General features: G+C 41.8%; 1 protein-coding gene across 2 annotated transcripts in view; it reads right to left on the reverse strand.

Moving 5' to 3' along the window:
* The window catches only part of Lrch1 (leucine rich repeats and calponin homology domain containing 1), a 183,113-nt gene that overhangs the window by 40,786 nt on the left and 119,384 nt on the right, over positions 1 to 22,943 (reverse strand). For both annotated transcript variants that reach the window (XM_027390137.2, XM_027390136.2), the window contains exons 7-13: positions 22,502 to 22,565; positions 19,125 to 19,230; positions 16,514 to 16,629; positions 12,176 to 12,243; positions 10,236 to 10,322; positions 7,025 to 7,114; positions 6,888 to 6,924 (exon numbers count right to left, since the gene is read on the reverse strand). In XM_027390137.2, coding sequence (XP_027245938.1) covers positions 6,888 to 6,924; positions 7,025 to 7,114; positions 10,236 to 10,322; positions 12,176 to 12,243; positions 16,514 to 16,629; positions 19,125 to 19,230; positions 22,502 to 22,565 — 568 coding nt within the window. The remainder of the gene's footprint in view (positions 1 to 6,887; positions 6,925 to 7,024; positions 7,115 to 10,235; positions 10,323 to 12,175; positions 12,244 to 16,513; positions 16,630 to 19,124; positions 19,231 to 22,501; positions 22,566 to 22,943) is intronic.

The raw sequence follows: 22,943 nt of genomic DNA on the forward strand, positions 1-22,943 counted from the left end.
AGCAGGAAGTTCACCCTGGAGGAGAATGTGTGGCTGCTGCTTGGATGTTACCAGACTTCAGCACCTGGCTTTGTGCAGAGATGCCAAAAGAAATTAGATACAGACAGAATCGTGAACTGGGCTCAGTCTATATTTAGTACAGGTCCATCCTCCTCTGTCTTTTCCAAACTCTTTCCATATTCCTGGAAGCATTGCTCATGAGCTCACAAGTGTGCTGGGCTTCTCGCCTTCTGCCAAGACAAGCTTTTAAGGAAAGGTATGATGCAACTGGGCCTTGCTAAAGTTTGGACTGTAACAAGACTGAATACAATGGGGAGGCAACACAGTGTGATAAAATAGCTGGACCTACCTATTACCAAGGTAACTGATCCAGCCAGTCACTCAACCTTGAATTTCATGTCCTGCATCATGAATGGGTCATGCTAACTCCTGCATTTCTTAATAGTCATCTGGAATACATACAGCGAAGAGTAGGACCCTTGTGTTCTTTGAAGTTTCCGTGGTGACACACAGTAGTGCCAAGAGAATACTTATTGAAGAGATGGAAGTAGAAAGTCCTGACTTCATGAAAATTTCTGTCTTACTCCTGTGTAAAAATGCACCAATCCAACCATCACCATTTTGTTTGTTTCTCTTTTTTTCTTTTTCTTTCTCTCTCTTTCCTTTCTTTCTTTCTTTCTTTCTTTCTTTCTTTCTTTCTTTCTTTCTTTCTTTCTTTCTTTCTTTCTTTCTTTCTTTCTTTCTTTCTGACAGGGTTTCACAGAGCCCTGGCCTGCCTCAAACTTGTCATGTAGTAAAATTCACCACTGAACTCCTGATCCTCCTGACTCTGCCTCCTGAATGCTGGTGATACTGGTGTATGCTCCCATGCCATTTACTGAATGCTTTCAGTACAGCAGTCTATCAATTACTTCAGATTTTATTATAAAGTTGCCATTACATTAAATGATTTTACCTCACTGCAAGCTAGCATAGGTGCTCTAAACCCATTAGCAGGAGGCTAGGCAAAGCAACAGTGCTCACTAGGGTATGTAGCTTAAATGCATTTTCAAGGTAACATTGTTTTTAACTTAGCAGTAGTTTACTGGGAACAAAAATCCATTATAAGTCAAAAAGCACCTGTGTTGATAAGGCACACAGACTCCGAAGCATATGACCTGGTACCCAACAAAGCCTCCTTTCCCCCCAAATCAGGAGTAAGTGCTTTTGAATAGGGTCACAATGTTAGAATTGTGTCCTGGAGCTGCAGTGAGGCTACTTTTTGTTTAGAAGTCTTGTGTCCTCCTCACCCTGAAGCCATGCAGCAGGAGAGTCATAGGGAGCTTAAGTACCTCTTCACAGACTTCTCATTGGTCACAGAGGAAAATGAAATAATAATACAGTGATGAAATGGGGTTAGACAACAATTGAGTGTTCGAATGGATATGAGCAATGGGAGCAAGAAAGACATGGAGAGTCCCCTAAATCCGATGGCCTGGGAAGAGCACACAGCAGCACCTAGGCAATATCCAAAATGAGAATGCAGAATCTCAATCATGAGGAAATGTCAGACAAACACCAGAGGAAGAACATTCCATTAGAAAGAGGAAGGGTTAGGCTCTGGAAATGTGGATCAGTTGGTAGAGCATTGGCCTAGCATGCACAGGGTCCTGGGTTCAATCCTCCCCACTATATAGGTGCACACCTATAACCCTAACACTCCAGAGGCAAAGGCAGAATGGACAGAAGTTCAAAATCACCATCTGCTACACTGTGAGTTTGAGGCCAGCTTGGGATACATTAAAACCTATCTACAAAAGAAAAGGCCTAGCATGTGCTATGGTGGGTGGCACATGTCTATAGTCCCAGACATGGGGGAGTTCAAGGTTGTCTTATGAACTATCAGGGTTCTAGAACAGCCTGGGCTACATGATATTCTATTTCAAAACACCAAAACAGAAGAGGCCTGTATTCTCCACAGTTTCAACATCATAGAATCATCATTCTCCAAAATGCTGCAAAGCAGAGGAGATGATAGACACCAGAGGGATCCGGCAACCAAATGCAAAGCCTATCACTAGGCTGAAGCCCCCATCGAAGGACAGGAATGCTCAGAGACCTATTTGAGACCAACGGTATCTCTGGAATCTGGAAGGCTGATGACAGGAGAAAAAGCTAATCAGCATATGTGTACAAAGTGGAAGAGGCAATGTGTCTACAGAAGAGAAATCCCCAAGTGTACACAATGTAACCCTGAAATGACAAGGGAAAACATCAGCTTGAATCTCCCTGTCCAACAGCAAGGGACTAGAAGTATTTGCACCTCAGAAGTCTGGGGTTTGAACTATTTGCAAATACATTATAGGAGCTTGGGAATAGGACCCTAATCTAAACAGATGTTTTCATTTCATGTGTGCCTTATGCACATGGTCTGAGGGGATTTTATTCTGTGTTTTCAAGCGCACCTGTGTTTTCACTTTGACCTCTTTCATAAGGTCAAGTGCAGAAATTTATACTTGTGGTGTACTGATAAAAAGAGTTTCAAGTTTTATAACATCTTGGATTTGCATACTAACAATATTCCATAACTAGAAAATCTAAGTGGAAGACTATAATATTTTCATAATGTTTATAGAGCCTGCAATTTATTTTTACAATCTTTTTGCAGTTAAAAATATTTCTAAATGTGAAACTTTTTTAAAAAGTGAGTCTACAGGGAGGGGCTGGAAAGACAGCTCAGGGTAAGAGCACTTCTTCTTTCAAAGGACCTAGGTTTGAATTCTAGGACGCACGTGGCAACTTACAATCATCTATAACTCCAGTTCCAGGGGAATGTGACGCCCTCTTCTGATCTCTGTGGGCACTAGGCATCTATGTGGTGCATACACATGAGTAAAACACTCATACACATAAAAAAATCTTTTAAAAAGTGAGTTGGCAGAGAGGCAAACTCAGTCTCACACAGAGAACGTAAGAAACCAGCACAAGGCCACCAGCAAATAAAAGTCCCCTGATGTTCAGTTCTGGTTCATTTGCAAAGGTGGCACTGTAATTCTGTCCGAAGATCACACTGATAACAACAATAGAACAAGAGAGTAACAGCTAGCATTTATGTGCCCACTGCTGTGAGATTTCTCCTGAATCCTTTCATTTTCTCTGTAAATAGCAATTATTAGACTGAAATTTACCAAAAATAAAAGTAAAGTTTAGAGAGGTTAATTAAGTTGCACAGAGTTAGCAATTCGGAGACAGGGCAGCTATGTAATATAAACACTAGTCCCTGCCGAAACATTGTAACCATACTCTCTGCAAGCCCGGTTCTTTCCTTTACCTTTCTTTTTTCCTCATTTCTTGTGCACAGACACGTTGAGTGTGAAGCTGCTTTATTATTTCATAGTACATGTGCAGGCAGCTCCAGCATTTCAAGTAGCCATCTTAAACCCACTCACTAGGAGGAGTGAAATAGATTGTAATAGGCTGTGTGGTGGTCTGAGTGAGAATGAACCCCATAGGCTCATATATACAGGTACTTAATCCCCAGTTGCTGGAACTGTTTAGGAAGGATTAAGGAGGTATGATCTCATTGGAGGAGCTATGTCTCTGGAAGCAGGCTTTGTGGTTTCAAAAGTCCACACTACTCCCACCAGTTAGCTCCTTCTGTCTCCTGCTTGTGAACTTGAATTGTGAGCTCTCAGCTTCTGCTCCAGCACCATGCCTGCTGCCATGCTCCCCACCATGACGGTCAAGGACTCTGACCCTCTGGAACCATGAGCCCCAAATTAAACATTTTCTTTTTATAAGTTGCCTTGGTCATGGGGTTTTGTCACAGAAATAAAAAGGCAGCCAGAAGTTGGTACCAGGAGTGGGCTATTGCTGTGACAGGCCAGACCATGCTGATTTTCAGAGCAATGTGGAAGACTTTGAACTACGAAATCAGTTGAATGATGTAAGTATGGCTTAGCAGGACCATCCAAGGAGGAGCTTGGAAGACAGCAGTGCTAAGAGCAATTTTACTATGGAGACCAAGCCCAGGCAGTTTCTGAGAAGAACAATATTGGCAGCTGGGCTAGAACACATTTTTTGTGATATTTTGGCAAAGAATGTGGCTGCTTTGTGCCTTACCCTAAGAAGAATCTGCCTGATGTTAAATTGAAAAGTTTGGGACTAATTTCTTTGGCAGAGGATATCTGAAGACAGCCTCATATTTATTCAATTGTGTAGTTGTTGGTAATAAAACTCTTATGCAACTCTATAATGAAAAGTATCAAGCAGGACAAAAAGGAATTCAACATGTAAGGCTTGAGAAGAAAAAGAGCACCTGGAAACTCAACACTGGAGCTCAGCCTTGTTCTAAAAGACACCAGGAGACGCTTGATGCCAAGTAGAGCAAAGGGAGTGGTGCCCTTGGAGCAAGACTCCTCCTAGATAGTCCGAAAAGTCTGGAAAAGGGCCCAGAAATTTTTTTCTGATCCTAAAAAAAGCAACAAATTGAAGCTTATGTAAATATAATTCAAGGAGGGAGTCAGGCTCCATCCAAGGAGGACAGTTGTATTTGGCAGCATCGGCCATGTGGTCTGGTTTAAAGTCATAAAGGATCTAGGAGTAGAAGGGCTGTGGAATCTTCCTCTATGGCAGTGGTTCTCAGCTACCCTGCATATCAGATATTTACATTATAATTCATAACTAGCAAAATTACAGTTATGAAGTAACAGCAAAATACTTTTATGGTTGGGGTCACCACAACATGAGGAACTGTTGTTAATGGCTTGCAGCATTAGGAAGGTTGAGAACCACGGTTACATGGTTAAAGAGACCTTCTGGGGTCAAGTGTATGGCAGGGAAGTCCCTGCATGGAAATTCTAAAAGGCCACTGCATGAAGCCATGAATGTGAAGCATAGATTGCGCTGGAGACCCCAGGATGCTGGAGGTGCCAAAACCATGGTCTGTTTACCAGAGAGAGCTGCATTCAGAGAATGGAACCAACCCAAGAGAGAAGTGTGTTGCAGTCAAGAAAGCTGGAAGCGCAGAGTCATCTAAGCTCTTTGACATCGACATGGAATTACAGGGTTTGAAGTTTGCCCTGCTGTTTTTTGTTTTTGCTTGCTTGTTTGTTTGTTTTTGATCCTCTTTCTCCCCTATGACCTCATTCTGCCTTTTTGGAATGGTAATGTATATTCTGTACCATTGCATATTGAGATTATGCAATTTGATTTATTTTCAAGTGGTTACATTTAAGAGGTTGCCTTGGGTCTCAGAAGAGACTTTGAAACTGTAAAAGACTATGGGGACTTTTTAAGTTGGAATAAATGCATTTTGGATGATGATAGGGCCACAGTGTATGGGGCCCAAGGAGTAAAATAGAGTGGTTGGGATGAGTATGGCCCCCATGGGCCCAGAGATTTGAATGCTTAGTTCCCAGTTTGTGAAACTCTTTGGCAAAGATTAGGAGATGTGACCTTGTTGGAGGAGGCATATCAGTGGAAGCAGGCTTTGAGTTGTCCAAAGCCCATGCCATTCCTAGCTAGTGCACTCTCTCTATCCCCCCTCTCTCTCCCCCTCCCCTCCCTATCTCTCTTCCTCTCTCCTCCCCTTCTCTCCCCCACCTCCCTCCCTCCTTCTCTATCTATCTGACTCTAGCTTGTGGATTGAGATGTGAGCTCTCGGCCATTGCTCTATCACCGCCGTGCCTGTCTGTCTGCCTACTACCATGGTCCTTGCCATGATGATCACAGACTCTAAGCATTGGGGGCCCCAAATTAGACATTTTCTTTTCTATACCCTGATCATGGTGTTTTGTCATAGCAATAGAAAAAATAGAATATAACTCCCAAGCTACCAGTTCAAACCTATCTTTCCACAACTGGGATAAGCTTTCTCTAGGATCATTCCTAGTTTTATGCCAAAAAAAATGTTTTCTCTACCCATATTTCTTTCCATGTAACTCTACCAAATCCTGCCCCACTATTCCCACCAGCCTCTCATTATAATATTCTTTTGTGTCTGTGCTTGTACCTACGTGCACACAAATGTGGAAGCCTGGTGTCAACATCTGGAGTCTTTCTCAATCACTCTCCACCAACTTATTTTTTGAGTGGGAATCTCTAGCTCTGTGGCTCTCAACCTGTGGGTTGCAACCCCTTTGAGCATCAAACGTCCCTGTCACAGGGATCACATGACAGATATCCTGCATGCCAGATATTTACCTTATAATTCATAACAGTAGCAAAACTATAGCTATGAAGTAGCAATAAAAATAATACCATGGTTGGGGTCACCACAACATGAGGAACTGTATTAAGGGGTCACAGTATGAGGAAGGTTGAGAACCACTGCTCTACCTGAACCTGGGGCTTTACCAATTCAGCTAGGCTGGCTAACCAGTGATCCCTAGATAAGTTCCTGTCTCCATCTTGTACCACTGAGATTATAGGCACAGGCTGCCATGCCTGGCTTTTCACATAGGTGCTGAGGATCTGAACACAGGTCTTTATGCTTGTATGGCCATCTAGCTCCCATATATATATATATATATATATATATATATATATATATATATATTTTAATATTCCCAGACACCTTCAATTCACTTGAATATACCATCGAGGTCCTTTATTTGGCCAGACTTTTTTCTCAGCTCTAATGTCTGCATCAAATGGGCCTCCCTCCCATTTCTAACCCAGCACAGGCTTTCTACACATCTTAGTGGCCACTGCCTGACCCAGTGAGTCTATCATGGCAAAGAAACGTAGAGAATCTAACAGAATCAGCCAACTCTCATCTTTCAGGGAAGGTGAGGGAAGACAATGGATCAACAGAAGTGGACAATAAAAGCAGGAAATGGGTAAACACATGACATAAACAAATGCTACTGCTGTCCTCCCACAAGGCGATGCCAAGCTGTCCTTACCTCACACTCTGGAGACGTCTCCAGCTGCATCTGACCACTGTAGGAAATCGGGAAGGAAAAAGAGACAGCAGATTTTGAAATACCAACGCATTATTGTAAAAACAGAAAATACACTTAATTATGAAAGGTGAACATACTTGAACGTAGGGTCAGGTAATTCTAAGCCTTCTGCTGAGCCCATGGGGTACAGGCTCAAAATACTCCTCTCTGTAATGTCAGTGCTCAGACTAAAGAGGAGGGAAACAGACAGCAGTAAAATCATTAAACTTCCAATAATAAACTCTACCGGCCCAATGTACTTTAAACACTTAACTGATAAGCAAAACTTGTCTTCAAGATTAAGAGAAAGGCTTTCCAAAGACATGTTGCTTTCCCAACACAGCTTTCTATCAGTTACTTGCTGTGAAATCCAAGTTATGTACAAAATACCACAGTATTTTCAAGGGTGACATACAACTGAATTTACCTAGGATATCACATTTACAGACAAAAACCAAGTTGCTAAAGCATTAACACAACAGCACTGATGGATATCTAGTTCTTATGGTGAAGTCTTTCTGATGCATACTGCTACACTTAAAAATTAAGAATCCATCAGATCACATGAATATTATCATAGAAATCAAGCTTGTCCAATTTATTCCAATTGTTTAAAAATAAAAAAAACATATGAATTAGCCAAAGGAGTGGAAAAGAAGTGTCCCACATAAAATAGCCCTTGACAAAGACATCAGTTGGGTATCACTTGGAAATCTGTCATGATGTTCTACAGTGTTGCACACACCTGCCATTCTGCATGCTGAGCATGCCCAACAACTTGTCTTCTCTCATGTACTCCAGAGTTGTGAGGAGTTGGTCTAACTCAGTGGTTCTCAACCTTCCTAATGCTGTGACCCTTTAATACAGTTCCTCATGTTGTGGTAAAACTGTTTTCATTGTTACTCCATAACTGTAATTTTGCTACTGTTACAAATTATAATGCAAATATCTGATATGCAGATTGTCTTAGGTGACCCTGTGAAGGGTCCTTAGAGGCCTCTCAAAGGATCACAACCCTCAGGTTGAGAACCACTGGTCTAAAGGATCCCCACTCAACCTACTTTCCAACCGAGGAGGAAACTGTAACATTTCCTCCCAGCTGCTTTGTCTTATGACTGGGTCCTAAGCCACACAGCAGGACACAGCTATTTCCACAAAACTAGGACCTACTTTTTTTTTCCTTTTCCTTTTGCCTTGAAGATCACCCACTAACAAGTCAGACTTTAAAAAAAGAATTTACTAGTAGATTTAAAAGACATTAAAATATAGAAAACTGGAGTCCTCTCCCTGTGACAGCGGCCCTTCAACTCTCCACTCTGGTTTCTACTCCCTTCCTTCCTCGTGCCTGCCCTCTGCCCCTCAGCCCCTTACATAGCACCATCTGAACCTGACTTTCACAGCCCTGGTTCTCAGCCCGACAATGCCATGCAGCAGCCCGATGGCTGTTCCACTGGCAGAACTGTTCAGCACATGCTCAACTGAAGCCAGCACCTCACGCCTCAGCTGGCCACGCCTCCCACCATAGTCTCTCCATCAGATGATGAGGCACCAGCAGCTCCAGGTCTTTCCCAACCCTGAGCTGGTTCTCTGCCCTCCTCTTCTCACTGTCCATGTGTATGTAGGCCGCCAAGGACCAACTCAGAACTGACCACTGAGAATCTACTGAGTGTTGAACACAGGGTAGGAGCCACAACAAAATACCCATTTTAGTATATTTCATTCAAGAATTGTTTAAGTCTGTTATGCAACTGGAACCCAATTCTGTATCTATAATTGGACTATGCATTTTTAAATTGAACTTTTTAGAAGTTAGTACTAAATAAGGATCACTTCAGCATCAATGGTAACCTTAACAAAAATGTTATGGACCACATGGCATTCTAATTTAGCAATGGCCATAATACATAAAGTCCCCCCCCCAAATGGTTCGTTTCCTTTTTTCTAAATGTTTCTGTTAAAAATATCCAACCCTCATCAACAGAAACAGTAGTTCCTGTCCCTTCGTTCCTTAAGGTAAATTCTCACAAGTCATTTGAAAGGTCCACATATTTTTAAACATTGCTTACATATTACTATTAGGTGACTTTTGGAATGTTTTACAAGTTAGTTTTATTACAAATGTTTGGGTATTATTTCAAATCCTTACAACCCTAAGAGGCAAGTGGGTACTTTACTTTGTAGGCCCATCTTATAGATGAAGAAATGGGATTCAGATGCCGGAGCTGGGTCAAAACCAGTTTCCAGGTGATTCAAAGTCTGCTGATAGCATCAGCCATGCCACTTCCTAATTTTTTGTACGCACGCATGCACACACACAAGCAAAATGGTTCACTGGGGAAAGATGCTCCCAGCCAAGTCCAACCCGAGTCCAATCCCGAGACCCTCGTGATGGAAGGAGAACAGACTCCTTCAAGTTGTCCTGTATCTGTCTATACACATGCTGTAGATTGTGCAATCTCGCTCACTCGCACCCACTCTTGCTCCCTCTCTTACACATACACAGTAGGTGTAATTTCAAAAACTTTAGATGATTTTTGATCATTTGCTAAAGATTTCCAATCACACACAGACAGACATGCCACTATTCTTTCAGGGCCAGATGACACTGAGGATAGTTTTACCTGGATTCATGAACCGCTTTGTTTATAAATCCCAGCTAGAAGTGATATGTGTGTGTGTGTAATAGCCAGGTTCACAGTAAAACCCCATCGCATTCACATTCCTAGGGCTCCTGAACAATTCAGATGATCAGAGATGAGGTTTGGGTCTATTCTATAGTGGTCGTGTAGTTAGTGTCTCACATCGGAAACTGTTGAACTAAAAAGGAGCTTTGTCTGTGGAAATTACATTATCTAAGGAACACACACACACACACAAGTCCAACTCAAATTTAAAAAGGAATCTACAACCCAAATCTTTAGAAATATATTGGCTGATTATCATATATCTGGCACTACCAGAAATACACCAAAGTTTTAAATTTCCATTGTAAGTAGAATTTGTCTATGTTTTTGTACTTCTATCATATTCCTATTTCCTGTAAATGATCCCAATCATCCCATATGAATATCACAAGAGGTAAGGACCAATTGTTAAAGACTGAGAAGGTAGGAACTTTCCTTACTTGCTACAAAAATCTGACTATTCTACTTTTGAATCTTGGGGAATGGGCAATTAAATGACTTCGCTTTATTAATGCTTACATCAAGACCAAACTGGGTATAAATATTTTAGAGTAAAGTAATGTCCTCAGTAACTTAGTATGCTTCATTTACATACAAGACCCGGGCCAGAAATACACATGCATACCCATTGGGATCCTGAAGCAAACCTTCTGCTTCTCTCAGCTGCTCAATCATCGATATATCCAAATCCTGATCTTTGGATGACTCTAGTCTGTAACACAAAACCAAGTATGAGTACAGAGTAACTACCAAAGCATCTGAAGCACCTCCTGGCAAAACCCACCAACCTCCTAAAAATTGACTTAGACAAACTCAATACTGTAATGAAGGCATGTCAGTATCCTGCAGGTCGGGTCCTATGGAGATGGGAGAAGAATCTGGGCAGAGAAAGTCCAGTTCAATTCTAGACTTGCAGGCCTTTACCTGCTCTCATGGCCAGTCAGGCAATGGACAAGGTTGGTGTGGCTCCACACTTTAAGTTCTGTAAGATTTGCTGGAAGGGCTCCCCTGAGTGGAGCTGTATCAGTTCTGAGGCTTCCAACTCTGGCTCCATAGCACGGCTGGGCATTATCACTTTTATGGTGCAAGGGGCTCAGTGTGGGAGACTGGCTCCAACCCTGATTCTTTAATGCAGGAAAACCAATTATGGAGCTTAAAAAACACACCAGGCCCAACGGACCTGAGCAAATCCTACCTCCTGTAAAGACAGACCTTCTAGGAAGCTCTACAAATGATCCTGACTTTATAGCCAGGGTTGGGAAAAGATGGGAAACTAAAAATGGAACTTCCCAGCAAGAGAAATTTGATCACAGTTGGCTGCTCTTGCCACACAATGTAGGCCAATGAGTTCCTACCAGTAGAGAACATTTTAACAATTGCACCAGTCCTTTTTAAGGAAAAAATAATCCCTACAAAGTATAGTGGAGGTTCAAGGCATATATATATATATATATATATATATATATATATATATATATATATATATATATATATCAATCAGACTATAGAAAGCAAAAAGCCTATGAGCAAACATCTACCCTACGCTATAGGTACCAAGTCAACTTCCTGGAAGAGACTCATTTTCTGGTGAGACACTTATCTGCTCCTCTAGTGATCCTGCCAAATAAATCTTTATATACAGTAGAGCAAAATAGATATTCATTTGTACCAGATTCCTCAGAGTCAAATGTTAGCCTTCTGTAGCCTTGGAGACAAGAGCATCATCAATCTGTGCCTTGATTTTATCATCTGCAATATGGCAGCCAACAGAGCTTATAGGGCTGCTGAAAGGATGAACTGAGCTTTGGCCTATGAAATAAAACAGTGCCATGCATGCCAAATTTAACATATGTTAGTTATGGCAGTTATTAGACTGGCAACCAGGACGATGAAATGCTTTTCAAAGATTTGAACCAGAAGATCTGGTTGAAAGGATTGGATCTCCTGATATTCGTTCTAACCATTGTTTCTTCAAACAAAATGGAAGGAGAGTAGAAGACATTCTTGCTATTACATTTTTAATGATGATATTGAGTCAGATACAACTCAAGGCCAACAAAGAAGTATAACTTTGTGCTGTGCAGTGGTTTGAATATACCTTCCAAACTTTATGCAGGAAAACCCAATGCCAAAGGAAGCAGTGTTAGGCATGGCACCTTCATGAGGGAATCTAGGGCCCCTGAGGAGTGCAATGAGTGCCATTTTTGCAGGAGATGGCTCCTTATCCACAGGAGCTTAGTTCGTCTCACACTCTCTCTTTCCATGGCACAGCTTCTCACTAGACACAGTCCCTTGATCTCAGACTTCTGAGCCCCTGTAACTGCAAGCTAAACAAACTTTCATGTCACCTAGTCTATGTGTTATTCCCTTGTAAGAGCACAAAGGAAGAGGCGGTGTACGGCCCAGTACTGTAACAAGAGTCACAGGAAAACTGGCAAGTTCTTATCAGTATGCCTGGGAAGATTTTAGGCTTGCCCAAGGAAAAGTGGTTCAAAATCTATCAGGACATGACTGCCAGTGTGCCTGAAGAGGAGTGGTGACCCATGACCCGGCCCAGAAACTCACAGCCCCTCCATGTGCCAGTGAGCATCCTCTTCTATCCGCAATAGCTCTTCACAGTCCCCCACCTGGTCCTACAGGCAGAACACATGGGATGTGCAATGAAGAGTTAAATGTGGTCCCAACCCATAGCCACGGTAGTGTCATTCACAAGAGCCAAAAGGCGAAACAAACCAGGTACTGTTGATATGCTATGGCTATATAATGGTATATTCTTTACAATACATACAGAAAACCTCAGATATGAAATCACACACACACACACACACACACACACACACACACACACACACACACACAGAGTCTGCATGATTTACCCATGTGAGGTACTTACAGAAGTCAAATTCATTGAGACTGTCAGAGAGAGGAGACAGAATGGGACACATTTGGTAGGTACACAATCTCAGTTCCGAAGGGTTTTGGAAGTAACAGAACACTGTAACAACATGTATGTACTTAACACAGACTGCACTGTAACACTGAACTGTGGCTAAGAGGATCCATTGGGATGGGGCAGAGGTAGTGTACACTTGTACTTCAGCATTTGGGAGGTCAAATAAGGCAGTAGGTTTGTGAGTTCAACGTCAACCTGAGCTATATACCAGACCTTGCCTCAAACATTTTTACAACTCAAAGATTTTACTTTTGTATGTATTTTACACCACAATTAATAGCTAGGAAATTAGTTGGGTGTTGGTAGTGTATGCCTTTAATCCCAGAGCTCAGGGAGGCAGAGGAAGGAGGAGCTCCTGGATAGCCAGAGCTGTTACAGAGAAAACTTGACTCAAAAACAAAAGCAAAAAACCCTTAGAAAATTAAAGATTTAAAAAACCATAAAGTTTACCTGAGTTCCTTCTTTAATTCAGCTTACTAGTATTTAACAATAGAAAAGGGCCCTATACTGAATCCAATAGACTCATGTGAACAAATTCAGAGGCCCCACAAATGTTTCCCTGAGCCTCGCACACCAGCGCTCTCTGGTGCAAGTGAACCCTGGGAAAGCTGTGTCCACTGTGAGCCTCCCATGTGTTTCCTTGGACTTTCTGCTCAGACAAGGAAAATGTCCTAGCTGGGCCAACACTGGCAGGGAGCCACCCTGCAGTGGGCACATCTCCCTATTAGGAAAAGAACACCGGACTGTAGCATGTAGGGGCACATCACCATTGGTTTTGGTGTCTTTAGGACCAGACTTTCCCTCAAGTTTCAAAAAAACCACTCAGACTTTTACTGTATCGGCTGTACTTTCACAGTTTAACAATCAACATATGAACTAATTTGTGTCACTCTGCAAATGACAGTGAAATCCATGAAAACAGACTTCCAGCTGTCACATCCAAAGAAACGTCTTACTTAGTTCCTCTAGGTTTCAACTAGTGGAGACAGGGTTTTAGTTTTTCCTTCAGAACAGGCTGACATTAGCTTGCTGAGGTTTTTTATTATTATTATTATTATTGTTTTTAGGGTTTTTTGGGGGGGGTTGTTTGTTTGTTTTAGCAAATCCGGCAGAATTCAAGAACTGGCTCACTAAGCAAAAATTCACCTGTAGTCTCCAAAGCAGTGGTTGGGGTACTTCTGAGTAACACACAGACACAGACACAGACACAGGCACAGGCACAGGCACAGGCACAGGCACAGGCACACGCACACGCACACGCACACGCACACGCACACACACACACAGTGATTGACAAACATGAAACTAAAGCATGCAGGACTCCAGGTGAGGCAGGATAAAGAGTGCTCTGCCTTCTGGCTCTAATTCTCATAGCATAAACTGAACAATCATTGCTGTTGGTCCACTCAGGGCACATTTTCCTATTTTTGTGTCTTTAAAAACAATGATTTCACAGTTCAAAATGGACCCCAAATATAATGCTGAGATGCTGCCTAATCCTTCTAAGACAACTACAAAGTACCTCATTAAGGACATGTGAGATAAGTTTTATTCAGGTACAAATGATAGTGATAGTGAATTCAGTACTAATAAACCAGTAACAGGCAGTTGTACGTAAGGTTATGTTGCTAATGATGCTGTAGCCATCTGAGGATGGTTAGGGCACAGTGATGACATTCTATAACAACATATTTCTCAAAACCTATCTCCACCATTAAGGCATGCCTGATGACACTGAGCCAAGAGTCTCTAAAAAGAAACAGAGACAAAACAAAGCTTTGAACTGACTGACAAGAATGTAACCAAAGGCTCTCAGAAATCTGTTGGTATTTTCTCTAAGCAGAATGGTTAGGTATTGGATAATTTAATATGCATAGTGGTTTCATTCTATCAAACTATTATTATGAGTGATAGAAACTGACCAGAATAACAAAAGCACAAGATGCCAATTCTGGAAATAGGAAAGGATTATATAAAATACAGAGCTTTCAATGGTCAATGTGCTGGGCAGTACAGCACACTCATTGGTCCTTAGGTATAAGGCTACAAAGTAGAAGTCGAGGCTAACACATGCATACTCCTTGAGTATCTGTCCACGGAATCCACCCTTACAGCATCCATTTCCAGGGTCCTTGGCATCCTGGAACTCTGAATGCAGGGGACAATATGCTTTACTAATTACTTTTATTTCCTTCAGAACTTGGAGTCTGAATATTCCACACATTTTCAAGTGTTCTATCTTTAGAGTCTCAACCTAAGGGAAATTCTTGAAGAAATGAAGACAAAATCGGTTTTTATGGTCTCAGGACTCTCACTATCCCATGGTGATGACAGAAAGGAGTCAAATGTGGGAGAACCTTGTGAGAGAAACCTGAGAGTAATATAATCAGATTTGTGCTCTAAGAAAATAGCTGGTGGCAGAATATAAAATGTGTGCATGTATATTATGTGGCTGTACCGCATGAGTGCGCGTGCACGCACACACACACACACACACACACACACACGGGGGGGGGGCAGCAAGTGTTTGCTGAGGAGGAGCTGGAGTGGTGCCTGTGACTATCATAGTGAGAGACCTGATGAGCCCAGCTAAAGTAATGTGGATGGAGACAGAGGATGAGAGTAAGCTCTGAAGGTGAACAGCGAGGAAACTGTATGGACTTGTGTTTTACCCTTTTGTATATGTCTGTAACAGTTTTAGACCTATGGTTCTCAATCTGTGGATCATGACTCTCTAGGGTCAAATGACGCTTTCACAAGGGGCCCCCTAAAATCATCAGAAAACACAGCTATTTGCCTTATAATTCATAACAGTAACAAAATTATAGTTATGGAGAAGCAACAAAAAATAATTTTATGGTTGGGGGTCACCACAACATGAGGAACTGTATCAAAGAGTCACAGCATTAGGAAGGTTGAGAATCACTGGTTTTAGAATGTCACATTGCACAAACTAAGTAGGATTAATTATGGAATTGTCAAATAAATTATTTCCACCTCGAGGGCATGAAGAAGGCTACAACACACTAGAATCTTAATCAGTATAAAGTTCAGCTTGTCTTCCTCCTGGTGTCCTTGGAGTTAATGCCAAAAACATTGGTTAAGCTGGGTCAAAGCATCAAATGATCATCAGAAAACATGGATGGGAGGCTGGCAAGATGGCTCGGCAGGTCAAGGTGCCTGCCGCTAAGCCTGATGATCTGAGTTCAATCCCTGGAAACCGCATGGTGGAAGGGGAGAATATACTCCCATTGCTGTCCTCTGACATCCATACAGGAGCCATCTTGCTGGCCCATCGGACTGAAACCTTTTGAGTCACATAAACTTTTGCATTTACACTTCTGGAGCATTTTGGATTTCAGATTTTTGGATTATGGATCCTCATTCTGTAACATCTATGTGAACATTCCAAAATCTGAAGAGCCCAGGATTCCGGGACATTTCTAGTTCTAAGGATGTTGGTTAAAGGGTACTCAGCCTGGGCTCTCAAACTAAGAAGTATTCACGTAAAACATGCTGAGGAAAATGAAATGATTTTGAGCTTTTGCAGGTGAGCATGGTCATTCTGGTTAACCTGTCAACTTGTGAGGCTCAGTGAGGAAGAAGGAGCTGAGCAATTCCTGAATCAGAAAACACACACACACACACACACACACACACACACACACACACACGCACGCACGCACGCACGCACGCACGCACGCACGCACGCACGCACACTAACACACAGTAACACACACTAACACACACACACACATACACAGAGTCCAGAGACAAGCATGGTTGGGGCAAGTTCCCAATGACAGACATGGACAAGTTGAGCTTTGAGAAGATGTGCTGGAGGCTTCAGGAGCAGACAGTAAGATGGACTGGAAAGGTGGACTGAAATCTTAGAACCTGAATTTTAAGGGGCCAAGCAGAGGAAAATGAGTTGAGCTGCAAAATCTTACCTTAATATAGTTCATAAATCCCGGGTGGAGAGCATCCACTCCATCAGCAAACTGGTCTCTTTCTTGTCCTGAGCTGTTGGTGTCACCCAAAAGGGAAGGCTTTGGCTGAAATTCTCCTATCAGGAAAACACAAAGAAAGGAAGACAGTGTGACTTCTTGGTGACAGAAGCACAAAGCACAAGTCCTTAAACACATAGACGACTGTTTCCAAACCCTCCCTCACACCCTATGGAAGTCCAGGAATAACCCACACTTATTCTTCCCTGTAGAATGTAAGGTGAAAATTAAACACGGAGAAGAAAAAATAGAAAATAAACAAGACCCAAACTGAATATTAGAAGTCAAGGCTGATTTATGGCTTAGCTCCCCACAAAAGAATTAAATGTCTTCTTGTGTTTTTAAAGAACTGAAACAATTATAAAAGAGAGTTTTCATGCTCTCAGCAGAATGTGGCTAGTTATTACAAATTCTAAGTTCAACTCAAGGCATTGACCAGCTGTTCCATGGGAAGCATCATGCCACAGATATGTCCCTGGATGTACATTTGAGGGATTACATGACTTCTGCCCTTAAACAACCAATCATCTTAAGAAAATGTGGGACATGACTGAACAAGAGCCCCAAATCCTATCACAATAGAAATCACCCCCAAGAAAGACCCTCCAGAAGCAAGAGTATCCTTGGATAGAACTCATTCTGTCCCAGCAAGCTCAGTGCAAAGAGACAGCACAGAGGACTCTTCAGACAGAAGAATAAACAGGAGAAAGCAGGCATCCTTTAAAGGGGGCTGGGGGAGCTTACTGGGAACAGATTAATTATTTTACTTCAAAAATCTGTCTCAAACATGCCCCCCCAATACTGCATACTGCTGTAAGATTTATATAAATGAATACATTAGCAGTCAGCTATGCTTTTGGGTCAGTATGGTTTCCATCATAGGCTCTATGTTTAATGCTACCCTCAAGCTCTAAAATTTAAAATCTCTGGTGCTAGAGAGATGGCTCAGTGGTTAAGAGCACTGGCTGCTCTTCCAGAGGACCCAGGTTCAATTCCCAGCACACATATGGCAACTCACAACCGTCTGTAACTCCATTCTAGGGGATATGACATCCTTAGACAGACATATATGCAGGCAAAACACCAATGCACATAAAGTAAGAATAAATAAATCATTAAAATGTTAAAAATAAATAAATAATAATCTAAATCTAAGACTCAGGTGGTGCTCATCTACAACCCAGCACTGGAGAGGCTGTGGCAGGAAGAAAGTTCCAGGCCAGCCTAGACTGTGTAGGAAGACCTTGTTTCAAACAAACAATGAAATACAAGTGTCGTAAATGGAAGAAGGGAAAGAAAACATAGAAATGCTTGAGTGGCTTTAAAATATCTCTCTGATCATTAAGAAGAACACTGAAGGGACTGGAGGCATGGCTCAGGAGTTAAGAGTGCCTTTGCTCATATGGAGAACCCAGGTTTGGGTTCCATACTCAGCACTCACACCGTGGCTCACAATCATCCTTATCTCCAGTCCCAGGGGACACAATGGCATCTTCTGACCTCTTCGGGTATCAGGCCCATACATGGTGTGCTGACATATATGCAGGCAAACATGCACACATAAAATAAAATGAATAAATCTAACAAAAAATATACAGAAAGTAATCATGCTAGGATTTGACCTATCAGTGATAAAGTTCTACGCTGCTCATACAATATTCTCCATTCTTTATCACAAATCATGAATGGTAAATTCCAATGTTTTCTTTTAAAATTATTGAACAAACAAGAGCCATCAAATTACCGCCATAATCATCTATGACAGTATGGCTCTTACAAGAATTAAGGAGGCATTCAAGCTACAGTGTTTAGTGATAAAGAACATGAGTCACAAAGAAGCTTGGAGGTCACCTAATCTAACTGTCCAACAGGGGACGGATGAGACCAACTGACTTGGTTATAGACCAATAGATTCCCAGGCCCATACCTCAAGTACACTTCCCACCCTCAAGTGTAATAGACGTGACCATGGAAGAAGCATGTCTTACAAATGATGGACACTTCTAGGTGCAGCCCACAACCTCCCACCCCTAAGAACCTCCATGTTCTGCCCCTCTAGCTTAACACACACGGATGTGGAGATACTGGGAGTCCCTGGTTTGCCATTCAAGGCTTGGAGGGCAGTTGTCTGCCAACCACCAACGTCTATCTGGACTGTCACTGAGATCTGGAGATTATTTATGGCAGCAGCTAGAGTTATCCCAAGTCCTATCTATCATATCAATATTTTCTTTTCAAAAATGAATTTAAAGACTCTCCTATAATCTTCAGGATGAGGGCTCTACTATTAACGGTGAGGAACACAGCCGGCTTGTGAAACCACAGGAAAGCCATTTAAACTGTCTGAGCCTTGGTCTCCCCAGTTGTAGAACAGATAGAAAAGCTATTTACAGTTTGGGACTATAAATGAAATCTGTCCCTGTGGGCATGACAGTGGCTCACAGCATGTGCGATACAAAGAGTAAACTTATCATCTCCGCATCTGGAAGTGGTGCTGTAAGTCCTGTTTCCAAACCTACAAAGCAAGCACTCTCTACACCCATCTCTCTCAGACCTTTAGCTGGGGTCAGATGATGGCATGCATCCTCCTTGATGGTCTGCTCTTCCTCCATGATGTTTGACATGGGAACATTGAGGCTAACTGTGTCCTCATCGGAGGGCTAAAAAGACAGGGAAACATGTCATTCAAGGAAGCAGTGTTGCCGATGCAGATACAAAGAACTCTGTAAGAAAGCGACATCCTGACTTTAACAAACAGCAGGTTAAGTAAAAGACAGCAGAGATAAAATTCAAATTCAGAAACAGCAACCTGATGGTGATGTATGAACTCAGGAGAGTGGCTGTTCACAGGGCATGGTGGGCATGTGAGTGAGACTTTCAGGACAGCCGGCCAGCTCTGCTTTATGAACAGGAGCTGGCTGTGAGTACAGATGAACAATACTAACACTGTACACACATCTCTGCACACATGCTCTGAACTGAAGTCTCATCAGGTTCCTCCCATTCTGAGCTTACAGTCATAGGCACTAAAGGACCCAACATAACATCAATGTTTGTAGACAAACTACCACATTAGCCCTAAGCCATACTTTTACCAAGAGAAGCAGCCTGAGGTCTGACAGAAGGCTGACTGACCAAAACTACACTGTGGTTTTTGCAGAAGCAGCACTGGGCAGATGACAGGTCTGTTAGGTGTTATATATAAGGAGCAGGTGTTCTGTGTGACGTTCAGAGCAAAGGTTTTATAAAGTAAAAGAAATCGTCTCTGATGTCTCCTTTACCACACTAGCTGACAAAGTTTATTCAAAAAAAATCTGTGGTTCTATATATGTTAAGATATAGATACTCATTTATTTTCTCCGTTTTTGGTATTGCTATTTAGTGACAGGTGACAAGCATCCTAAGCCACAGGAAGCAGGACCTCCCTCCCCAGAGCACACTCAGATGTGTGTCTGGTTCCTCAAGATTTGCAGCTCTCTTTGAGACTGTTGGACACATGCACAGATTGTTTTGAAATGGGCAGAAGGCAAGCATGGATTTCACTCAGCAAACAAACATTCACAGGTGCTTATAAGTTCTTGCTTAATTGTCTTGGGGAAATGCACATTTACTGTTTTCATGACCAATGTTAAATCAATCAGACAATGACAACCATCAGAGAAAAGGTACGGGTGTGACTACTGACACTGACAATGAGGTTTAAGTTGGGTGTGATGGTGGCCAACACATTTACAAATAATACACCATGCAGTATACTTAAAAACCTTATCACTCTAAAAAAAAATATTTTAGAGGTGTGCTTAGACAATGAGGCTAACCTGAGATGAGAAAGGCAAAGGAAAGACTCGTTCATTTTATCCTGTTGCACTATAATCATTCCTACAGTTCCCTTTTCCTCCACCCTCCTCCTACCCTTAGAGTTAGCATTAGTCCAAAGATATGCATTTAATTAAAGGGGGAGAGTAAATCCTTGTGCTCTCTTCAGAATGCTATTAGCATCCTACTTGCAAGTGGAGAAGGATAATGAAGCTCTTTGTGTGATGTTTTATTAATGAACGTAATTACTCTTACAAGAGAGAAAAAGGAGAGCTTGTTTTAATTTCATGGAAAATAAGTCCAGGGTGGGTAGTTTCTGCAACAATGGTCCATTTGAGGGGCCTTATGAGTTTTCATGAAGTCCAAGAGGTTAAATAGACTGCAACATAGAAAGCAATGTGTTCAGGGTTCCCACCCCACCCTGGAACCACAGCCAACTGTCCGTGTGGCTTCATGTGGGTCGTTTTCTTACAGTGACACTGGACGCCTTTTTCTTCCTACTAACTCTTCTTCAAATGTCTTTTAAAAAATTCTTCATCAGAAAAACGCTGAGGGATTTTAATGTGTATGTGTGTGTGCAGGCGTGTTTGCATGTGTACTACACGTGTGTGCATGTTCCTGTGTGTGTAGTATCTGGAGGCCACGGTCAATGCTGGCAGTCTCCCTCCCTCCCTCTCCAGCTCTTCCTGAGACAGGGTCCCCTCACAGGACCTGGAGCCCACTGACTCAGCTGAGCGAGCTGGCCTGCAGCTCCAGGGCTCCTCTTGTCTCTCTCTCTTCCTCACAGTGGGATTCCTGGCTTGTATCTTTGGGCCTGGCTTTTCCAGGGACTCTGAAGATTGAACTCCAGCCCTCATGCCTCCACAGGAAGCATTTTATAAGACTAACCAATCCATCTCCCCAGCCACCAATTTTTACATTGCTTTGCTTTTATATATAGTACTTTTACAGCACCTCACCTTTTGAGGAAAATGAACTTTTCTGCTTAATAAAGCACAAAACCAGAAGAAAAGTGGAGAAAAAAAAAAAAACCTGTAATCACATTCAGTGAAAGTGTGATTTCTTTAGATTGACCTAATAATCATTGCAAACTCAAGGGTTTCCCATAGGATCTAAGAGACGATGCATAGGCAACAAAGGCATGAATGGTGGCTGGGTGGGGTGGTATATGCCTTTAATCCCAGTACTCAGGAGGCAAAGGCAATTGAATCTATGGTTCAAGGTTAGCCTGGTCTATAGAGAGAACTCCAGGATATTGAGGGCTACACAGAGAAACCCTGTCTCAAAAAACAAACAAAAGAAATGAATGGTGTGCTCTATTACTACAGGAATTGTGATCATGCCAGACTGATTTGGCTGAGTTTACAAATAAATGTAATTTTCTGAACAGAACACAGCTGAGGTGTCAGAAATACAAATAATGTTTTAAAAAACTTTAGGTAAGGGTCAGTGAGATGGCGCAGGTAAGGCTGCTTGTTGAGGCGTCTGCTGACCTGCCTGAATTCAATCCTGGAACCCACATGGAGGAGGGAAAGAATCGGCTGATGTACATTGCATTCTAGCCTCCACACATGCTGGAACACAGATGCATCCTTCAAACACACACACATATTAATGTAACCATTTTAAAAACACAATGGCTAGTAGCAAACATTTCTGTGAAGAAGCTACTCAAACACAGTACACATTTGATTCTGAATATATATATATATATATATATATATATATATATATATATATATATATATGCACTCTTCTCTAAAGAACTGTGAAGGACAGGTATATTTATAAAGTGCTTCATACTTGCACAGGACTTGGCCCTTTCATAATGTTTACTTAGTTTTGAAGAATGTCCTAGATAACATGGGAGTGGGAAAAGAAAAAGACAGGGACTCTATTTTTGAGTTATTTCCAAAATAAGAAGCTATGCAGAGTGACAGCAGCTAACATTTATATATATATCCCTTAGGGGATAGCAAGCTTCGTTCACAGATGTGATTGAACTGTCAATCCAAATCATTCAAACACAACAGTGGCTTCTTCCAAAAACAGACTTTAGTGGACACAGAGGGATGGACCCAGAACAAAGGACAACAGTGTGGTCACCAGATTTACCTCGGTGGCAGATAACCGCTTATCTCCATTGTCACTTCCAACTCCCGAATCAGAATCCTTCTTACTGGGTAGATGTCATCATCATTGAATTTGTTTGGGAAAAAAATTAAATATCACAAAGTTGACACCAAGATATAGCAATTAATAATGTAATGACTTCATTATATAAAATTTATCATTATTACTATGTGGCAACAAAATAATGAGAACTATACACACCGACTGAGGACATCATAAATTCTCTGTACTCTGGGCTTCTTCCTCTGAGGGGCAACTTATTTCTTTGAAACAGTTACCCATTTTATTTTATTGGTGTATATAAAAAACAGCAAGATAGAGAATTGTTTTTATCTCATAGGTAATAAAACATTTTCAATCATTCTGAAAACCTTTTCTGTGATTAATTACAGCTGGTAATATAAATACAAAATAATCAATAAAT

This window comes from Cricetulus griseus, assembly GCF_003668045.3.
Source record: "Cricetulus griseus strain 17A/GY chromosome 1 unlocalized genomic scaffold, alternate assembly CriGri-PICRH-1.0 chr1_1, whole genome shotgun sequence".
Taxonomy (NCBI): Eukaryota; Metazoa; Chordata; class Mammalia; order Rodentia; family Cricetidae; genus Cricetulus; species Cricetulus griseus.